Below are 22,508 nucleotides of genomic sequence, written 5' to 3'. Positions count from 1 at the left end.
AAGTTGTCCAATAGTTATTTGTACTTTTAAATAATTTCATAGTGGATACCTGCAGAATTTAAAGTTGTCCAATACTTACATTACTTGTACCTGGATTCTTTAAGTATGTGCCCACAGTGTGATACAATATAATTGTATTTGCTTTACAAATTAAAAAGCAGCATTTTATAAAGGTAACATAATGTCACTTATACAGTAGATAGTAGACTCAGCCTAGGGGAGTTTCTGTTCTTGGACCTGAAAGTTTAATCTCCTAATCAGTATTGTTGACTATTTCCAAGGTACTTCTCCAAATTTTTCATTTAAAAAGTTCTTATTGTCCACTGTATCATTCGCTTGTCTAGAGGCTATTACTAGTATAAGCTTTCCTACATGATGCTCATTCAGGTTCTGAAACTAATTTTGACCCATTTTTCTGCTGTATTTTGTGTTTGTGTTACTATTACCCAACTCAGGTCCGGTTTCCGGCCCCCTTGAGAAGAAAATTTAAAAAGACTCAGAAGTGAAATGCTTAGTGTTAGAAAAGCAGATGTATTCAGCTGAAGGAGATGGTGGTAGCCTTTCCCATCCCAAAGGTTTAGATTTACTGAGGGGTATTTAAAAGAGGTGTTGAGGGAATGAGATGTGAGAGGTGAAAAGCAGGAGAGAAGGAGACATGAGCTACGAGTGGTCTGGAGGAAGGCTCTGTTGGTCATCATTGATTTCATCATTGTCAATGTCAAGGTCAGAAGTATTATATAGGCCCCTTTCCCTTTGGGTCCCTAGCTTTATATTATCTAGACCTAAAGGTACAATTAAAATTCAGATTTTTGAGTCTATAATTTTGTTCGTTATTGTAGTCTATTTGTTGAATAATTGGAATTGTCCACCAAGTTACATGGATTCAATTAGCAGATGTCACCATTTTATTCTTGTGCACCTCTTACTGGTTCCCATGGCTACTTAGTTTTCCGATAAGTGAGAAGGCACTGGGGCGAAGGGCCATTCCCTTGTTTATAGGTAATCTCTGCCCTTCCTGGAGGGCCATAACTGAGACCGGCTCTCACCCAGTTCTTCTCCAGATGTTTTGCACAAGGAAGGGGTTGTGCTGCATATGGTTACTCTGTTATCGCTCGATACCCGGGTGTTTATCTTCCCTGTAACTGTAGCATGGACAAGGTTTCTGAACGCTGGATCACCCCATAGGGTTATAAACTTGAAGTAAGGAAAAGTTTCACCTATTACCTTGGTACCTCTCAAAGTTGTGTTTATTTCTATTGAATCCTGAATCTGTATGTATCCTAAAACAGTAGATTGGCCACTACACTAAGGTTCGAATTATTTCATAGATGTAAAAAAATACCTAGAAGAACTAGTTAAGTAAGTGATAGTCACCAACTTCCGGCTTCATGTTCTGTCAATTTTGAGTTAACTACCCTCTCCCACCACCACCACCATAGTAAGTGACCGTGAGAGATACAGGTATGGATCACTACATTAGTCCACAGGTACTGTGCTTAGGCTTTCCAAAATTCAGTGAGGTTCAAAGGTTTCCGGAGAAAAATGACGATGTAAAATAAACATCAAAATTGGCAAAGAAAGACGAAGGACTGTTTAGAAGACAGAGCTTTGTACTGGAATTGAGTGTGCTCAGCAAATCCCTGAGAAATCATTTCTATTTTAACTTCCTGTGAAATGGCCTTACATGAAGACACTGGCCCCTTGAAGCTTCCCTCCAAGCACAACAATGATCCATTAATTTTGTTCCCTAAAAGGGTACTACTGCTTTCAAACTTCCGACTTCCTCTTTCCATGTCTCCATCTGTAATATCTGGTACACCCAGAAGCTGGGTAATTGCTATAATACTTGAAAAGCACTCTTCTAAATCCTCACTTCCTGCAGTCAGCCTCATTCTCAAGCATCCACCACAGTACTTTCCCCTATCTGGACTGGAAGCTCAGAAGAAATCCCCTTTCAACAGCACAGCCCTGTAGAACTTTCTGCGATGACAGAAATGTTCTGTGTCGACACTGTCCACTAGGTAGCCAGTACCCACATTAGGCTATTAGGCAATTAAATGTGGCTAGACTGACTGAAGAAATTGATTTCCATTTTAATTAATTTAAATTTTACTAAGCGTATGTGGCTAGTGGCTAATATAGGACGGCATAGCTGTACATTCTTAAACTTGAAAGAGCATACCACCCACCTGGAGATCTTATTGAAAATGCAATATCAATTCTCAGCACATTTGGGGTTTAGCCTGAAACTCTACTTCTATCAAGCTTCTGGGTGATGCCAGTGCAGCTGGGTTATGGCCGCTCCACCCATCCATACTTGGCAGCAACTAGGAGGATACTGGGCTGATGTCTGGCCTCTCATCCTGATTTTACGTTTCTCTTCTTTTTACTAGACTTTGACTCCATGGCATGTAGTAGATCCTAAGTTATGCTTGTTTGGTACCTTTATCAAAAGGGTGAGCATGGGGGCTCAGTGTCTCTACACGTGCAGGTTGACTGGACCTAAGCTCAATCCCAAGAAAACTCTGCCTCCAGGAAACGTAAAATCTTCCGACTGCCTATAAAGTAAGCCCCAGCAGAGAACGAATATTTTAAAATTACCTCTGTAGTACGTGCAAGGCACTGAATGCCAATGTGTGGACATTGCAAGCAAATGTTGGAATTTGTCTAGCAGTCCATGATCTGTGTGCAAAACATTACTTCAGTTACTCGTTATTTGTACAATATCTCACAAAATTCATTAGTGTTATTTTTGTTAATTCTGTTAATTTGCAAGCGTTTATTCACCACTATGTAGTGTTAATGATTTATTGCCTCGGAAGCAGTAGTTTATGAGACTGCAGAATCAGACCCGGATTAGGTCTCCAAGCCTGGGTTTCCTCATCTTTACAGCGCAGATGGAGCTTTATAAGAAAGGAAACAAAAACAAAAAAAGTTAAATAAAATAAAAAAGTAATAAAACGAAAGAAAAAAACCACGGGGAAACAGTGGAAATTCGATTAGCCTTGGCCCCCCTTCCTATTAAGCAATTAAACGAGCCTAGAGTATATGAAGAAAGTAATAATAAACTCCCTCGATCGAGACTGATGAAAATGATGCATATGTGCCTCTGTTTCATTTTTTGCCAAATTCAACGACCACTGGTAGATTGTGAGAATTAAGAATAATACTTAATTTCTTAAGAGACTTACACATTAGTCCTTTGAGGGAACCCACAGCACGGGACTGGAAGACACAGAAACCAGCGGCTCAGCACCCAGACAAGGAAACAGGAAGGAGTCAGACACTGAGTGGCATTTCTCCTCCCTCAACGCCCCTTTCCTTCCTTAGGCAACCTCAGGGGTCGCCCAGCAAGGTAGGGAAGAGGCGGGGACAGAGGTCTCCCGGTTTAGTTTCCTAAAAGGTCCGCATCGTCAGTATATAAGCGGAATGCAGGGCCGGCCAAGGTTACAGAAGAGCGAGAGCTTGTGTGCGTCATGTCTGGTAGAGGGAAAGGAGGGAAGGGCCTGGGGAAGGGCGGGGCCAAGCGCCACCGCAAGGTCCTGCGCGACAACATCCAGGGCATCACCAAGCCCGCCATCCGGCGCCTGGCCCGCCGCGGCGGCGTCAAGCGCATCTCCGGCCTCATCTACGAGGAGACCCGCGGGGTCCTCAAGGTGTTCCTGGAGAACGTGATCCGCGACGCCGTCACCTACACGGAGCACGCCAAGCGCAAGACTGTCACCGCCATGGACGTGGTCTACGCGCTCAAGCGCCAGGGACGCACCCTCTACGGCTTCGGGGGCTGAGTTTCAAGCCAGTTTTACACTTTGCTCGTAAAAGGCCCTTTTCAGGGCCACCCACCTTTGTCACACGAAGGGCTGACACTGACGCAGGAAGACGGGAAGGTAACGTTTAGCAGTAGTAACGTCGCGGTTCTAGCTAAGCTACGCTCTTCTGCGAGGAGTAAAAGGTGCTCGTGAGCCGACTGTCCTTAAGATGGCGGATCTCGAGTGTGTTAGAACAAAGGACGGGCGGAGGGACTTGGTGCGGGCGGGAGCGGCTGGGTTTGTTAGCGGACTTGCGCCAGAGGCTTCAAAAATGTTGACTCCCACAGCATTAAGATTGTTCTCGAGTCCTATCTGGGGCTTGTAACTAAGCCGCGGCCTTAAAAAGAAGCCTTTCATCCTGGTGTTTTGCTTTGTACTGTGAAGGGTTGTGTATAGGTGGGTTCAAGTCTAGCAAACGGATCAAGCGTGGGGAAGGTACTTTCGGTCTTTGCCTCGTCCACTGCAGGCCCGTGAGAACTGGCAACTAGCACGGCTTACCGTCTACTGCGGTTTCCTACCTTGATACTCAGTTTCCTCATGCTTTCTCAGCCTGTGGTTTTCCCAAGGGCCCTAGTGACAGTTTCTTCGTGTTTTGTCAACCCGTCGTCTTCCCACCCGTGACCCTGACTGGATCCTCGCCTTTCCACTTTCCCACCAAGCTGAATGGGTGATTGTTCTAAATCTCGCCCCGCGTGCCTCCCCCGCCCCACCTGACGACCTACGGAGAGTGAAAGCACCGCAGTGTTCGTCTGCGCCTGCGCCTGCGCCTTCGGGATGACTGATGAAGCTTCCTTCCCCTGCTAAACTTCCTGGACGCTGAGTTACTTGCTCATCCTAACCTAATTGTCGTGATACCTCGGTTAAAAGTTTTAGTATTCTCTACTGGTTCCTTCCCCTCCACATAAAATTCATTTAGTGTCTCTGTCTGTATCTCTCAAGTCACTCTTCTCATGATCATATATATATATATATACACACACACATGCCTTCAACAACCACCTAACTAAAAATGTCCTTGCCATAGTTACCAGTGACCTAATTACAAAATACACGAACACGTTAAGAACTTCGTCTCTGCTACATCTGACTCTTGCCTGCACAGTCTCCTCACAGGATTTTGTTTTTAACTGTTTGTTTGTTTGTTTGAGTGGGGTGTTTTTCTGTTTTTTTGTTTTCTTTCTTCCTTTTTTTTTTTTCTTTTTCTTTTGGTTGTTGGCAGGTACACGGATCCAAACTCGACCTAGGTGTATATAACTGTGTTCTTACCAGGTGAGTTAACAAGCCAGCCTTCCTCAGGAGATTTTGTGGTAGCTTCTGCCGTGAGCCATCCTGCTATAGGGAACGACATGGGAGCCTGAGTGATAACCCTTGTTCTTCACGCTACAAGGGGGTCCCGTGTGTTGCGCGGCTCTGTGGAATTTTTTGTTTGTTCACCTTTGGTTGCTTGACAAGGCTTCCCAGAATTAAACAGCCTAACCTTTTGGCTTAGTATGGCTTTGGGAAATTCCCTGGAGTTTCTCAAAGGACATGTTAAAATGCATCAAAACTGGTTTATTTAAAGGGCATTGTCAGTACTAAAGGTGTTTTTGATGCATGTTCCCGGTATGGGTTGGCTCGATTAAATTTTGTTATTAATCTTCATTTTTAGTGATGTGTGCATGGACCCATTGTGGCTGTGCTCATGCTCTTGTACGTGTGGAATGAAGTTATTGTGTTGGATTTCTATCCATATCCCCCAGGGAGATGGTGGGTCTGGGTGCAGTAATGTTTTTAACTGATTGATCATCAACCAGTTACAGATTTCTTTGTTCCTCCCACTCCCATAGTTTCACTTGATTTACCAAGAACATGTTCTTTATTTAGTAATAATAAGAATGATATAGTGTGTTTTTGTTAGTTTGAGTAGGATCATTTAACTTTTCACTTTGTCCCCTGTGCTGTTCCCGAAGTCTATTGGCAGGGAAATAAAAGGTATAAACATTGTGATTTTGATTATAAATTAAAATAATCAATATAGGGTATAAGCAATATTAAATTGTTAACCATAACTAATCAATGTTATTAAAATTAAGTGTAGTAAGTGTAAGTAAGATTTAAAAAGGGTTAAGTTGTAAGTTAAGAAGGTTAAGAATTATAATTTAAACTAAAAGTCTGACGCTCCTTAAAGCCAAGCATTCTGCTATTGTATAGTTTCCTGGCCACAAGCCACAGGCTTTGGGGTGAACTATTGATGCATGAGTGGCTGCTTTTATCACAGCGTGAATGCTTTGGAACTTTCTGATTTTTCTTTTTCTATAGAGATGAAATAATAAATGTTTTGATTAAAAGATAAACCATCACGTAAAAGGTTAAGTAAAAAATATAAATAAAGCAAGATTTTTGTGGTTGTTGTCCACACTTGCACTAAACATCTGTGGTCCGTCTCTTCCTTTTCACCGAATCCACACCACCTGTTCAGGTCCAACGAATCCTGGGGAGCTGGTTTTCGGCAAGTTTCCTTTCTGGCCCAGTTCCTATGTTCTCCCCGATTCTTCTCAATTTGCTTTTCTGAGTCCTATTTCTCTGATTCTTCCCAATGAATTATCCCTTGCACACTTATCACTTAATAGATCCTCTATGTCTTCCAGCATGTGCCATAAATGATAACATATCATCCAGGTACCTGGAAGAGAACTGAGTAGCAGCCTTCTAACCCTAATATTCTGTAGTGAACACAGATTGCTTACAGGTCACTTGCTGTCTTCTAACCTGACAACCAGTCCATCCCACTGCAATCAGAGATCTGAGTGATTTGCAAATTTTATCATCCATGCAAATATAAGTAAAATAAAAAGCCTTCATTGGTTCTCCTAATATCTGTAGAATAAAACCCCAATTCCTGTGCTTTATCTGACACCCACCACCTCCACAAGGTCATCTCCAAACCCCTCTCCCCAAACATGTACTTGTATAGCCGAAGGTACTGAAGAACTTGTCATACTTGGAACGCTTTGTCAACGGTATTTCTTTCACAGACACTGTTTCTTCTTCCACTGATAACTTTCGATTCCTTTGGGTTATTCCTCCTTCAAGAGTTTTCAATAGACCTTTACCTGATTCTCAGGCAAAATCAGTACCTAAGATTTCCTTGCTCTCCACAAAGTGCACTCCTCCAAAATCAGCACTTAGGATTTCTTTACTCTCCACTCCTCCACACATGTGGCTTTAAAGCTATTGCACACTTTAACATTTGTTGATGATAAATGCTTGCTTTCCTGTCAAGATTGCTGAGGCCTTGGACGATGTCTTCATTTTAGTATCATTAGGACCTACAAAAATTACATGGCACATATTGGTCGTTCCATAATTATTTGTGCAATTACTGTATAAATCAATGTAATTAAAAAGCTATCTGGACCAATAATATAGTTTTGTACAAATCATTGCCTTTTAGCAATATCTCTGCTTCCCCCCAGAACTTTCTTCTCTCTTACCACATTCCTTTAAATAAATGTCAGATATCTGGCTGCCAGCTACCTACTGCAGACTTTCTAAAATGCAGACTATGACCGATTCGTTGATAATGAAAACAATTTAATGGATTCCAGTCAGCATATAAAAAAATAAATAGAATGGAAGACTATAAAATACAAATTTCAAAAGTACCATGTCATGTAAAAAATGAAAATATTGTGCCATAAAATTTAGCTTAAAGCATATATGTGCTTTTGTTTTGATTTGAATTGGTTTTGCTGTGGAACTTGAGGGACAACAAGTTTGAAAAATACTGATCCATTTATTTCTTTTATAAATTTGTGAAATTCCCAGGTTAGAGATTGGCCTAACTTACTCAGCCTTCAGAAATTTAATTTCAGCCTCCCTTACAGCAAGAACACACATAAGTGATCTAGGCTTAGGCTTCACCAAGAGTCACATGTTTAAAAGACTTCTCTTCCCCCGCTCTCTCTTTTGCTTCCTCTTGTCATGTGATCTGCTTACGTGCCAGCTGCCTGCCTTGTTCCACCAAGAGTAGAAGCAGCCTGAGGCCTGCGCCAGATGCAGCTGTCCCAGAGTCATGAGCCAAGTAGACCTCCGTTGATCATACATTAAAAAAAAAAAAAAAGACTTCTCTTCGGAATTGGAAGACAGGAGAGCAGTGACTGCTTGGAGCTTCTGCTTCTGCTGGGGTAGAAGATGTCAGAAGGGCCAGCTTCTGGTAGTGGCAGCAACCATGACTTCCAAGTGAGTCAACTTCTGGTTCGGCAGTGGCAGTTGTGATATCAGCACCAGGCCAATCCTGCAGCACAGTTCTGGGTTTTGTTACTAGAGGTGTCCTCACGCATGGTTTTATAGTCCTCCCAAGAATGTTGCTATCTGTTCAATATCCCCTGAAACATCGCCTTTAATATGTGATTGACAAGAGATGCTGGCAACTAAGAACTTCAACTTAGAAATGAAAAGTTATACCTAATTTCTGATAGAGTTTTGTGCATTTTCGGAATTTGAAGTAGTCTTACAATCATGCCGATAAAAGGCCTTATACCTGTTATGGTTGTGGTCAACTGAATAATTCCCCCTCCAAAGATACCCATGTCCTAATCTACAGAACCTGTCAATATGTTTCCTTACATGGTAAAAAAGGACTTTGCAAATGTGATTAAATTAAGGTTTGGGGCATTAGGAGGTGATCCTGGATTACCCAAGTGAGTTCAGTGTAATCACAAGGGTGGGTCCTTATACATGGAAGTCAGGAGAGTCAGAGTCAGAGAAGAGATGTGGCAAGGGAAGCAGAGACTGTGATGCACTTTAGAAATGGAAGAAGGGGCGACACTGGCTGCACTTTCGTTCCTGGAGCACACAAAGCTTTTCTCACCTTGAAGCTTTCCTCCTGCAGGTCCTCTAGACTAGGACATCCCTCGCCTGGCTCCCTATCAAACTTCAAATCTTGAGTCCAATCTCAGCTCCTCCAAGAGAGCTTCCTGGCTGTCCTGCCTAAAATGACAACCCAGTTCCCACTTACTTACAATGACATCGCCCTGTTCATTTCTTCCTCAGCATAGTTCGCGAAGTGATATCGCTCTATACATCTATTTTCTGTTTTCTTTCATAAGAACATAACCTCCCTAAACAAAGGAGATTCTGAGGCTGAAAAGCCTAATATTTATTCTTGGCCTGAGAGTTCCAGCAGACAGCTAGCGAGTGTCTGCTTGGAATAAAATGTTGCACACTCTCTGTCTCTCTGTGATATCTTCTCATGTGTCAGGGTTTGTGAGGAGCCTGGAATATTTCTCTACTTACAAGGTGATAACCTATAACTCTTTCATGGCTGCTAGCAATTGACGCGACACTCAGAAACAAAAGCCTTTATTACTCACAGTACAGCAGGCAGCATGTGTGCATTGGATTCCCTTGGTCTTTTTTTTTTTTTTTTTTTTTTTTTTAAGAAAAGATGACCGGTAAGGGGATCTTCACCCTTGACTTGGTGGTGTCATCACCACACTCTCCCATGTGAGCTAAATGGCCATCCCTATACAGGGATCCGAACCGGTGGCCGTGGTGTTATCTGCACCACACTCTCCCGAGTGAGCCACCGGCCAGCCCTTACCTTGTTCTTTGATGCCCTCAGGAAGGACATCTAGGGACCCAGGTGCTGTGGCACAGAGTGGGTTTGCATTACAGCCGGGAAACAGCTTGGGGTATGTACCTCTTAAAATGAGTGTAATAAGCAGCTACGCTCTTTGTCAGGAGGCAGACATTACCTCATCCTTTAAGGCTGCTCACTGAAAGTACAGTCCTGATAAATGGCCCATGCAAAGACCCATCAGGGCCTCACATTATTGCCATGGCCAGTAAGGGCATGTAGGCACTTGGCAGATTGCCTCTGCCAACACTGTATGCAAAGACTAGTCAAAACGGTTGTAAATGTGTTTTTTGACAACTTAGTGCATGTTCCTTGAATATCTAGTACATGCACCAGAATAGGAATGATACCAGTAAAGAAGAAAGCATAGCCCTAACTTCCAGTAGTTTATAAATTGCTTGGGCCAGAGTAAACAAAAACAATTATAAAATAATAACAGAACATATTCAAGTAGGAACACTGATGGTGACAAATTTCATTATTAGTGGCATTTGCAGGAGAGAGAACTGTTAGAATACGAGGATGAGGGTCACATCGGAGCTGGGCTCAGAAGTCATAGCAGGTATTTGGCTGGAGAAAGAGCAAGGGAAAGTGAGTGGAGAGGAGGCAACTGTAAGGGAGATTCCCTGTATTATTGTATTATTATTCCTTGGGTTACTCAGTTCTGCAAGGGGGACTGAGTGTTCATAGTACGTCAACAAGGTGCTTGTGTGACAAATTAGACACACACAATAGAGGTGTAAACAGGTGCTCTGAACATAGGGAGGAAGAGACTGAAGGACTAGGTAGACCCCAAATTTTCGTCAGGCATAAGAAGTAGTCTGTCTTCATGAGGCGTCTCATATTTGTAATGTCTTAAATCATCCACCCCCCTTGCCCTCTGCCTGCGGCAAAGAGATAAAACCCATTGGCGAGCAGCAGCTTTCAACCAGGCATGCGTGCCTCTGGGTCTCTTCAATAGAGCAAGGGTGTGTGATTGGCCCCAGCTACTTTCCACCTGCTGAGCCCTCTTGTTCAATTTAACCCTGGTCCTCAGAAACACGATCAGTGAGAAAGGTCCATGTGGCAGAGACCGACAAAGGGAGAATACGAAGGTACTTCAATAAAAGTTCATGGAAAGACTTGTATTGTCTTTTAATTCCACTTTTCCATGAACTTTTTGAAGTACCCTGGTATATGAACATTACCTAGTAACAGGATTCATCAACTGTGGTCCTTTCATCTGTTTGTATCTTATCCTAAGTGCACTGTACTGGGTGCTGGCTGGTTAGCTACCTTGGTTAGAAAGCAGCCTTTTGACACCAAGGTCATGAGTTTGGACACCCATACCAGCCTGCTTTAAAAAAAAAGAAAGAAAGAAAAGAAATGAAAAAAAGTATGCTGTGGTACCGTATTTATTTTCCTTTGCTGTAGGCTATATGGTTTAAATTGATTAAAAATGTTCAAGCATTTTAATTTGGTCTGTGAGCCCTTTTGTTCTATGCCTCTGAGAGAGCTTTCCTGGTAGTGCGATTGGAGGCTACAAGGGTATCGAGGTAATTTACCACTTCAACCGCAAGAAGTATATAGCACAGAAAGGATTGAGGTTTACTGTCACCCAGGCATTTTGCAGACGGGAAGCATTACATCACCTTTGGGAGTGGACTCCCCGTCTTCAGAATCTCGGCTCCACATTTTGAACCTCAGTTTCCTCATTCTAAATTTAGGGTGATGATAATGTCTTCCTCTTCGGAGTGCTTCAAGAATTGAGTTTAATATGTGTGTGACAATTGTCACTTAGAAGTGTCTGCTCTCCTTATTTTTATCAAAGTGGTACAAAACAGAAAACCTATGCATTAGGCTATTTTCCCCAAGGGCTGAATATCATGCAGTAACTTGTGTTACCTGTTTCTAGCCTTTGACACCTAAAATAAATTTTAAAAAAGTTTTTTGTTTGGAAACCACTTTCAGCATAGTGATGACTTTTATGATGAGCTTGTTTCAACCCAGAGGCTGTCTTCTGTGTGGCTGTATTGAGATTCTCAAACAGCCACTTTTTCCATTGGCTGCTTTGTGGAGTACATAGCACAAGGGTCCAGTCACCAACTCTGCCTATATCTGGGACCTACAGAAGTCATGGAGGGGTGGATTAAGCCTTCAGGGGAATGGAAACGCCAGGTGACCAAGGGAACCCTATCATCACTAAATCGCTTGACCTAAAACCTTCCTTCTCTTTGTTCTCTTGGAAACTTGTGGATGCTTTGGGCTTCTAGCAGTAAAACGTAAGAGGAAAACTAAGTGGAAATGGTTGGTGCTTACCATGGAACCCTCACTGGGTTTAGACTATGGCTTAGAAATAGAACTCTCAAATGCTGTTTAATACTTCAAACCACTACTTTAGGGATTCATTAGTTTTACACATCAAGATTCTAAAGGTGAAAAAGATCAAATCACTTTTTAAGATTTCGGACCAGATAAGAGAGGTGCTGAGATTCCAGCTATGTCTGTTTGACTCCAAAGCCCCTTACAATAATGCTTTGGGGAAAGTACCATTATTCCCATTTAAGAAATGTAGTCCCTGAGGCACAGTAAGTTTACATGACTTATGACACAAGTAACAAGTGTTAGAGCCATGTGATTTTAAGTCAGTCGGTCTGGCTGCATTCTGCTGTTTCCACACTAAATGTAGTGTGCACAACTGCACAAAAAATTCTACAAGTGCACAAAGTATTTTACAAGTGCACAAAAAATCCTAGCATCTGTAGGAAAGTTGTCTGACTGAATAGGGTAGGGTAACCCTGGAAGATAAAAAGCTTGGATTTGATGTAAGAAAATAAATAACAATGAGAAAATATATGTCCTAGAAGAGATCTTATTCCTAAGAAGTAGAGCAAAGCTCCAAAATTATGTGATTAACCTTGGTAGTAGTTGAGCAGCTCTGCTGAAACCTTACCAATATGTTGGTCATGTGAAGAGAGCAAGTGTTTGTCCAAAACCCATACTGTTTATCTTTAGAACACACATACGTGCTGGGAGAAGTCATGAAAAATATCGTGTTCAATAGAACCATGAAGGCAGAAATAGAAAAGCAAGTTATATAACTCACACAGAGAGAGCACTGCAAAAATAATGATTTGTCTGTGTGGTAAGAGATACATACTAACTTTAAAAAACTCTTTTGAAAGTGCTAAATGGACTTATGCTTTAAAATCTAGTTTTTCGGGCCGGCCCATGGCTCACTTGGGAGAGTGTGGTGCTGATAACACCAAGGCCACGGGTTTGGATCCCTATATAGGGATGGCTCGTTAGCTCACTTGGGCGAGTGTGGTGCTGACAACACCAAGTCAAGGGTTAAGGTCCCCTTACCGGTCATCTTTTAAAAAAACTTAAGAAAATAAAAAAAGTTATTGTTTTGAAACTGAAAGCTAAATTTTAGGTCTAAGATTCAAGGCAGTCAATCAGCGAGAACTGTTTTATTTACTTGAGAAAATTCCATGTCCAGTGACCACAGACAGATCCCCGCCCCCAGCCCGTGCTCTTAGATTTTTCAGTCATGTATTTTGCAATCTGGTACCTACCTACAGTTCCTTTCATAATCACCATATCTGTGTATGAGCAAATCTTTGATTTTAGAAGTTATTGCAAAATTTGAATGGTTGCATTAAATTATTCTTCCCCCATTTAATCACTGTGTTCATCACCATCTTTACAATATAAGCAGAATTGACCCTAGGATCTGCATTGTATGAAAGAATAGAAACCGCTTGTGGCTAGTGAAATTTGTAATGCGGGTATTGCTGAGTAGGTCTGCATTCTTTATTTTATTTCATTTTATCTTAAATTGAAAAGCTGATATTGCATTTAGTTACTGGAAAATGTATGTTTGAACAATTCTGATATGTGAATTTAATTTTTCAAATGTAAAGTTTATGAAATCCAAATGTAAATCAAGTTATTTCCAACAAAAGCTTAAGATTGTATAAAACATACCTCAACTTGGAAGATTTAGGATGAAAATGGATTGTAAAATAATGCATTAATGATGTTTTTATATTAATTACATATTGGACAATAATACTTTGATATTTTGGGTTACATATATTAATAAAACAATTTCACCTGCTTTTCACTTTTAAAAATGTAGCTATTGAATAAAAAGCATAACAAAAGTAAATAAATAAATAAAATGTAGCTATTGGATAATTTAAATTACATATGTAGCTTGCATTATATTTTATATGCAGCATTGTGCCAGGATTCTTCCTTACTCCTCTCTGGTTTTTGATTCCTTACCAAAGTTTGAGATAATAGGACTGAAACACAGTGAAAATTCAATGTATTTCTAAGAAACCGAGTTACAGAGACTGTACTAAAGTTATAATGAAGCCAAAATCATATATAACTATTTATATGGTTATATATAGTTCCCCAATATAAATCACATACGGAAACTAATAGAGGCTTTTAAAATAAATGTTACACATAAATTCAAGAAAAGATGGGCATCTAGAATAATTATTAATGTTTGAATTCCTCAATGGCAGGGTATCAGGAGGTGGAGACTACTTGAAATTCTCAGCTAATTTTTTTTCCAAAATTGTATTTCTTTTGAGTGAGAGCATCCTAAACTGATTCTTAAACAAATTAGTGTCCCCCAAAGCTTAAGCTTCTCTTTCTGTTTCTGATTGAACATTGTGTGGGTTTAAAAAAGAAGAAAAAAAAAAAACCACTGTGGAAGCACAAAGTCATTTGATGAAAAGAAGGAAGGCCAGAAAATGATGTACTATTTTTGGCAGGTAGGTAATGACCAAGAAAGAATGAGTTAAAAAAGTCAGGTTAATTACTTTTGGAGTCTAGAAAGAATACAAAGTTAAATTGTCTATTATTTGATTAATGTGTAAAGTAAGGATGTCAATGAGTTACACCGTGATGCTTCATAGAATTTATCTTGTAGGTGCCATATTTTTCTTTTTTTCTCAAGTAAGAATTCACAGTGTGAAAAAAATTATGGGATTTGTAAGTTAGGAAAAAGGGAGGGGCCATTATGTCCAGTATCATAAAAAGATTAAAGGCCACAAAATGATTTTAGGAAAATATACTGTCATGATGTCACTACTTACTATTAATTAAATGTACAAAACTTAATGAAGTTACTTCTTAACTTGTAGGTTTTTGTCCTGTGGTGATGCAAATAATTTTTGTTCAGTGGGACAAATATAACTCTAAATATTTATGGCCTTTTAGACATTAATTTTGATTTAATCCAATTCAGTAATTTCATCCTAACATTTCTTTGGTAAGTTGTCTACAAAATAATTTTTCAAGTGCTCTTTGAACCTATCATAACTATTTACATGTTGCTTTATTCATTAATGAAATAAACTCTGATATGTGTTCATTTTACTTTTCCTGAATCATGATTTTCACTTTTTTAAAATAAAAAGTAAACAAGAGATGTCATATGAGTTGTTTAGAGGTAAAGAGGAGCCAAGAGGGGTGCTGGTAATTTCACATTCTTCCTTAGGTCTGGGAATTTGGACACATGTCCCCAATGTCATTGCAAGTCAGCACTGGTAAGCACATCATGGGAAGGTGGAAAATGCAGAAAGGAAAGCAGATTCTTCATCAGGCATGGGCTTACTGAGGACATCAAGGAAAGTACTCTGGTCACCGCAGGACAGCTCTGAATACTGTTAAGAAATATCCCAATCTCAGGATTAAGATGAAGGGATAGACTACATTTCCTTTCATTGTCATAGGAGAGCAGAGTCTCAAAGGACTGCCCCAATTTTTTTCTAATATTCTAGGGAAAGGTGCTTCTGTTTGGCTATTCATTAGGGCCTATTTATTATCTGTCTGTTTAGATGACTTATAGGATATTGACAATTGTAATGATTTTTGTCCATTATAGATGAAACTTTTCTCTGTCCAGTAGAAAAGATATCCCAATGGTTAGAATATTATTGTGCCCTAGGACTATAACCCTAGTTGATTTAAATTTGCCCTTTTGACTTTATCTTAATCGACACTTTCAATAAGTGTACATTATCTTGGTAATCTCCAATACGCCTCTTTTTTTTTTTTAAAGATGACCAGTAAGGGGATCTTAACCCTTGGCTTGGTGTTAGCACCACACTCAACCATTGAGCAAACCGGCCATCCCTATATAGGATCCGAACCCGTGGCCTTGGTGTTATCAGCACTGCACTCTCCCGAGTGAGCCACAGGCCGGCCCTCTCCTATATGCCTTTGAACCAGGGTTTATCTTCCTAATGGTTCCCATACTGATAAATGACATATAATAAATATATTCATTGTATATTTAGATTTGGTTTACTCGAATTTTACACTTTGATAACTGTCATAAGGTAACTGCATGAATTTCTCCATGTGAAAAAAAAATGTATGTTTTGATTTTTAAGTAGTGGATTGGAGGCCCATTATAAACTCATTCCATTTGGTTTCCCTGGGCTTTGACCCCAATAATTACAAGTAACTGTCAGTGTTAGGATCCCTCCCCTCTCCACCCCCCACCCCCACCCCGCGTTAGGAGGCAAGTCACCACCTCAGTAATGGCACCTCTCCCTTTGATAATTAATACTGAATAACTAATCCACACACATCCAGACCCCCGACCCCCCGTTTTAAAAGACAGTCTATGAAGTGAAAAATGAAGCGGTTTTCCAAAGTAATAGATCGCGCACCAGACGCACCAGGCGCTGTGAGGGCAGCTTGCGGATCAGCAGCTCGACTGACCTCCGTACGGGCGGATCTAGCGCGGGGCCACGGGGCCAGCTGGGGGCAGCGATGTAACTTCACGCCGCCAGTGACGGGCGCGCTCTTGCTGGTCGCCTTGCCGCTGGTGGACTTGTAAGGTGATTACCTCATAATAGCGGCGATGGTAACAGAAAAGTGGGAATTGGCTGACAAATAGTACCAGGCGGTTTGAAACCACACTTATATGAGCAGAGCAGACCGGTTTATAGGTCCCGCGCTGTGATCTAATTGGGTTTCAGATTGTTTTCCGGAGAAATGTGATTGCATTACCATTACAGATTAAATACTTACCATTACAGATTAAATACTTAATACATTTTTCTTTCGAGTTTAGTTCATATTTAAATTTAGGTCATGAAAGAGAAGTTCCATTTAGTTTTGATGTTAGAGTGCTTCGTTAGTTGCGTTTTGCTGAAAAGAAACATAACCAACACTTTAAAACAGTCCTCAGTGATAGCAATGCCATCGTCCCTAAAATTTGAAAAGCCCGCTCTGAAGTGCGATTGGCCAGCTAACCTTCTTTGTTCTCTCATTTCTTGTATTTATATTTCGGACTTTTCTGACAATATATATAGAAACGCAGCGTATATATAATTATGTGTATATGTATACACACACGCAGACACACGCAGACAATGTATCACCATCTTGTCGCATTACAGTCGGTCTTGATTCCTACACCTTGTCACTGACGTTGCCTCCAATCCTAATTTATGTCCTGTCGGAATAGCAATAACCTTTTGACTCCTGTGCGTTTAAACACATTGCCTTTCATTTTAGTAATAATGGGACACTAGACAGCTAGCTTCATTCTTTCTAAAAGGTTGACGGTGTATAACGTGAGTTACGGCTTCAAAAATGAACCCACCTCACTCAGGGTAAGAACTGGAGCACGAGTATTTTTACTTGTGAATTAGAAATGACCGGCAAGGTAGATAAACAAAACTTCTGTGAAATTAAACCTAAACGCCACGTAGGCTTCAGTATTCCAGCGCTTTACGGAAAAAGTGGGTGGCTCTGAAAAGAGCCTTTGATTTCCGGGACTAAGGGACAACTGCTGACCTGGTAAGCGTTTCACTTGCCCTTGGCCTTGTGGTGACTCTCGGTCTTCTTGGGCAGTAGCACGGCCTGGATGTTGGGCAGGACGCCGCCCTGCGCGATGGTCACGCGACCCAGCAGCTTGTTGAGCTCCTCGTCGTTGCGGATGGCCAGCTGCAGGTGGCGCGGGATGATGCGCGTCTTCTTGTTGTCGCGGGCCGCGTTGCCCGCCAGCTCCAGGATCTCGGCCGTCAGATACTCCAGCACCGCCGCCAGGTACACCGGCGCGCCGGCTCCGACCCGCTCGGAGTAGTTGCCCTTGCGGAGCAGGCGGTGAACACGGCCCACGGGGAACTGCAGCCCGGCCCGGGAAGAGCGGGTCTTAGCCTTCGCGCGAGCTTTGCCTCCTTGCTTCCCACGTCCAGACATACTGGTCTAACAACAATAAGAAAGAATATAGCCAGAGAAAAGCAAAAAAGGAATGCGCTGAAAGGAGCAGCAAGAAGCTAGTTATAGTGATGGGTGGAAGTGTAAAACGTGAGTTTTGATTGGTTAAAATTATCTTTTCACTAGCTAGCCAATAAGAAAGGAGGTATGATGCAATGCAATTTACATATTCTCCGTCACTAATATATGTTCAAATCAGAGCCGGATATTCTTGAATCCCTTATTTGCATAGAAGGCCTATAAAAGCAGAGACTCCAGACACAAGGTGTCATTTGAGTATATATATTTTCCTTTCCGTTATTAACTTGGCAACATGCCTGAGCCGGCGAAGTCTGCTCCTGCCCCGAAGAAGGGCTCCAAGAAGGCGGTGACCAAGGCGCAGAAAAAGGACGGCAAGAAGCGCAAGCGCAGCCGCAAGGAGAGCTACTCCGTGTACGTGTACAAGGTGCTGAAGCAGGTCCACCCCGACACCGGCATCTCGTCCAAGGCCATGGGCATCATGAACTCCTTCGTGAACGACATCTTCGAGCGCATCGCGGGGGAGGCGTCGCGGCTGGCGCATTACAACAAGCGCTCGACCATCACCTCCAGGGAGATCCAGACGGCCGTGCGCCTGCTGCTGCCCGGGGAGCTGGCCAAGCACGCCGTGTCCGAGGGCACCAAGGCCGTCACCAAGTACACCAGCTCCAAGTGAACAGCTTCTCTAATATATAAAACCAAAGGCTCTTTTCAGAGCCACTAAGGTTGTCATGTGAAGAGTTGTAATACATTTAGTTATGGACGTTAAGTTGTCTTGGGAAAAGTGAAGATGCAGGCACATCTTTTAAAGTCAAATGTGGCGTTCGTGCTGTTCCAAAAACGGTTTCGCCAGGTCTCCAGTGTTTTCACAGTGGTTAAAGGCGTGACTTGGCTATTCTGCTGTGAAGGGTCAACCACCCAGCAAGTTTGGTTCTCTGCCTTCACGATTGTCATTGCTCACATTCTTGGTTTTATCGGTTGTCTCAAAGCCATTCCCACTGGGCACCCCACCTGCTCTCAAGCCACTTTTATGCTGTGACTGTGTTGTACTAAGGCTTTAGGCCTTAGCACACCTGCAACCCAACTCTTATTTGTCAAGTATTCACTGATAGAATTACCTCAAACTTCAGAACACTTGTGTTTTGGAAGACTTGGGAGTCGTGTGAGTGAATCTGGGTGAGTCGGTTGGGGAGGTGGCATTGGCTTGCACTGCTCCCAAATCTTTATGTTCTATACTCACCCAACTCACCCAGAAGTTTTCATAATGGGTTAGGGGTGATAAACCCTTAGTATGCTTGCTTTTGTTTTTAATGATCTGGTGTGTCATGCCAGGAAATGGATAATTCTTGAAACTCATTTGTGTACAAGTCAAATTTACCAAAGGATGTCTATTTGGTCATTTAAGTTCAAAAGTTCATGCACTATTTATACATGCTTTATAGATTTAATTTTTTGAAATTTTATATTGAATGTTCTATGAATCCTCACTTGCTGCTGCTCTGTAGTTTTTTTTTTTTTTTTTTTTTTAATAGAAAATGCAGTTAATTCATCTGGATGTGAAAGACGTTATTTCTTGGCAGCAAGTAAATAGTGTAGTATTGTTGATTTCTGGTTGCTAGCGAAATAGAAATTGGGTGGGGTGGGTGAACTGAACGGTTTTGGTCTACTATTTTTATTAACAAAGTACATAAATAGTATTTTAGATTGGATATGACACAATTCAAATTGTCTTTTCTCTGTCACTCCTTTCTTCTCAATCTTCTCCCAAATCATCCCTTCCATTATTTGATGTTCAGTTCACAAGCAATGAGACCAACTCAGTTCCTTGCTTCCTGAGTTCTCTCTACAAGGCAGCTCAAAATGGCAGTGGGTTTCCCTCAGAGCTAGAAAGAGAGTGAAGAAAATGGAATCCAAAGTCTTTTTTTGTAACTCAATCTTATGTTAAATTCCATGATTTCTGTTAGATTTTATTCATTAGAAACGAATCAAAACTTCATTCTACACTCAAGCAGATTGTGTAAGGTAAGAGGAAACTGGGATCCTTGGGAGTCATCTTAGAGGCTGCCTGCCAACGTGACCACTAGAATAAAGTAGAAATGATGATATGTCATTTCCAAGATTTGGTTAGAAAAGACAGGGCCCTTTCTTTTGGTTCTCTTTCTCTCTGGGATTACTGTGGAGGAAGCTAGCTGCCTGCTTGTGAGAAACTGATGATAGAGGGGCCCATGTGATCAGAAAGTTAGGCTCTATTTCTTACCTTGTGTTTTCCTCTCCACCTACTTTATGGTAAAGTGGCTGAGACTCTGTACACCACATCCATTCATTCATTCATTTGCTGGCTTTTTTTTTTTTTTTTTTTTGCCAGCTGGTTGCCAGTTAGGCTACACAAATAGTAAACACTAGGGAGGCAGAGAGAGTAAGAGAAAGAACTCTCTCTTCCCATCAGTACCATCCCAGCAATGTCTTTCACCTTGGCATCAGCAATTGGCTCTACTTCCCAGCTTATTCCTTTGCACTCTGAGAGTCATCTTCATCACACCCTCTCAGAGTTCTGAGTTCTAGCTCCCCCAGACCTGCCCTCCAAACACCTAGTTTTTCATTTTGTGTCCCCAGTCTTACATTTGATTCCTGCTGCTGTCTCTGGAATACCTCAGATCTGCTTTTGCTTTCCAGCCTTCCAATACTTTTGCAACTTCCATTAGATTATCTTTAAAACAAACAAACAAACAAAAAAAACCCCTTAAAGCTAGAAAAAATGTAAATTACTAATCTTAAGGTCACTGAAATTTCAAAATTATGAGACCTTGTGATATTTAGAATTTATATGCACCCATAATTTTAATAGCATTTACATATTCAAACTCAAATGTACATGTGTATTCTTAATGTTATTGAATACATTAATAATTCTTAAACCTGAAAAAAAAAAAATTCTTAAACCTGTATGGGTGTATTAAGTTTCCCATTGCTCATCTGAAAAACTAAGATCAAGGTGTGGGCACTAGGAAAAGTGATTACCAAGCTTCCTAAGTTTTCTTTACTTTTCATGGAACCATTATAGGGGGTATATTACAACACAATTTCAATAGAAGAGAAACTTGGAGTGACAGCACTTTTATCAGCCTTGCACCCAAAGTAGGCAGAAGTGAGACAGCCATCCTATCACTCTGTAATTATGGTCCTCTGCTTTCAACCAGTCAGAAGACTTGAGTATCTCGAGGTGCCAGCACCACATAGCACACATCAATCAATTTTGTTTGGTAATCGCAGAAAATATGAGTCATACAACTCTTATTCTGAGAAAGGAAGTGACCCTTAAAGAGTTTTGGGGGTAGGGTATGAAGATGTTCTGTGTTACATTTACTTGGAGTTAGCGTACTTGGTGACAGCCTTAGTGCCCTCGGATACGACATGTTTGGCTAGCTCTCCAGGTAGCAAAATGCACACAGCCATCCGAATCTCCCTGGAGGTGATGGTCGAGCGCTTGTTATAATGCGACAGCCACGAGGCCTCCCCCGCGATGCGCTCGACGATGTCGTTCACGAAGGAGTTCATGATGCCCATGGCCTTGGACGAGATGGCGGTGTCGGGGGGACCTGCTTCAGCACCTTGTACACGTACACGGAGTAGCTCTCCTTGCGGCTGCTCCTTGGTCACCACCTTCTTAAATCCCTTCGGGACAAGAGCAGACTTCGCTGGCTTAGACATAACAAAAACCCCGTGTTTGTAAGCTATAAAAATATAAAATATTTTCTTTCTCAAGTTCTGGTATTATTCGTAGGGCTCCTATGCAAATATGGTGTTTACACACTTAGATTTTGATTGGATAAACCGTCCCGAGCTGTACCGTCGTATGCAAATTAGGTGATTCCATTTCTACTTTGCAATTGGTTGCAATGTGAAAGACCATTTTAGCCAATCGAAAGGCGTAATTTGCAATTCCGATTGCAAGTATAATTGCTTCTCATTTGCCAAGAGGATTTGTATCTACGTGTCTTTTCCCGTTGCTGTACTGCTCTGTTAGAGTCACAAGATGTCTGGTCGCGGCAAGCAAGGTGGAAAAGCTCGCGCCAAGGCTAAGACGCGTTCTTCCAGAGCTGGGCTCCAGTTTCCTGTTGGCCGAGTTCATCGCCTGCTCCGCAAGGGCAACTACTCCGAGCGGGTCGGAGCCGGCGCGCCGGTGTACCTGGCGGCGGTGCTGGAGTATCTGACCGCCGAGATCCTGGAGCTGGCGGGCAACGCGGCCCGCGACAACAAGAAGACGCGCATCATCCCGCGCCACCTGCAGCTGGCCATCCGCAACGACGAGGAGCTCAACAAGCTGCTGGGTAAAGTCACCATTGCTCAGGGCGGCGTCCTGCCCAACATCCAGGCCGTGCTGCTGCCTAAGAAGACCGAGAGTCACCACAAGGCCAAGGGCAAGTAAGCTGGGAAAATTAGTATTTTAGGCCTTGAAGGAGTCAGTCTTAACCAAAGGCTCTTTTCAGAGCCACCCACGTAATCATTAAAAGGGCTTACATTTTCTTTTAGCTCTGCAGTGAACCTTAGCGTAATTCTTCCACTCTGTAGGTCAACTATTTTCACTCAGAAACGTTAAACGAACCATTTTAAAGTTAAAAAAGTAAGGAAAAAATGTTGGGCATTACCGTAGGTTCTTAGGATTGTAAAAATTAAACAATTAGAAACATAATGGGAAGACTAATGGTTGGCCAGTGTTTAAGATGTACATCTAGTTAGTGACCTACAGAGTAATAAATCTGTGCCTTTGTAGTGTTACCTTTCGGGAGGAATTGTTCTGCATCTTAATGGGACAAAATCAC

General features: G+C 41.8%; 3 protein-coding genes and 2 pseudogenes across 4 annotated transcripts; 2 read left to right on the top strand and 3 right to left on the bottom strand.

Moving 5' to 3' along the window:
- LOC134377919 (uncharacterized) overlaps window positions 1-22,508 on the bottom strand; it is a 154,255-nt pseudogene that overhangs the window by 22,438 nt on the left and 109,309 nt on the right.
- On the top strand, window positions 12,706-22,114 carry LOC134377933 (histone H2A type 1-D). 2 transcript variants are annotated; one of them, XM_063096749.1, is made up of 2 exons: window positions 12,706-12,712; window positions 21,753-22,114. In XM_063096749.1, the coding sequence occupies exons 1-2, from the start codon at window positions 12,706-12,708 to the stop codon at window positions 22,112-22,114; spliced, it is 369 nt and encodes a 122-aa protein (XP_062952819.1). The 2 variants fall into 2 exon arrangements, with proteins under 2 accessions (XP_062952819.1, XP_062952818.1); XM_063096748.1 differs by lacking the exon at window positions 12,706-12,712 and having other exon boundaries at window positions 21,722-22,114.
- LOC134377934 (histone H2A type 1-B) lies at window positions 17,260-17,652 on the bottom strand. The gene has a single exon (XM_063096750.1). The coding sequence runs from the start codon at window positions 17,650-17,652 to the stop codon at window positions 17,260-17,262; it is 393 nt and encodes a 130-aa protein (XP_062952820.1).
- On the top strand, window positions 17,984-18,364 carry LOC134377943 (histone H2B type 1-C/E/F/G/I). Its single transcript, XM_063096765.1, has one exon. The coding sequence runs from the start codon at window positions 17,984-17,986 to the stop codon at window positions 18,362-18,364; it is 381 nt and encodes a 126-aa protein (XP_062952835.1).
- Window positions 21,049-21,396, bottom strand: LOC134377951 (histone H2B type 1-C/E/F/G/I-like; annotated as a pseudogene).

Source organism: Cynocephalus volans, chromosome 5 (genome assembly GCF_027409185.1).
Source record: "Cynocephalus volans isolate mCynVol1 chromosome 5, mCynVol1.pri, whole genome shotgun sequence".
In the NCBI taxonomy this organism is placed as follows: domain Eukaryota; kingdom Metazoa; phylum Chordata; class Mammalia; order Dermoptera; family Cynocephalidae; genus Cynocephalus; species Cynocephalus volans.
Note: the sequence above shows the minus strand (reverse complement) of the source record. Positions and strands in the feature narration are given on the sequence as shown.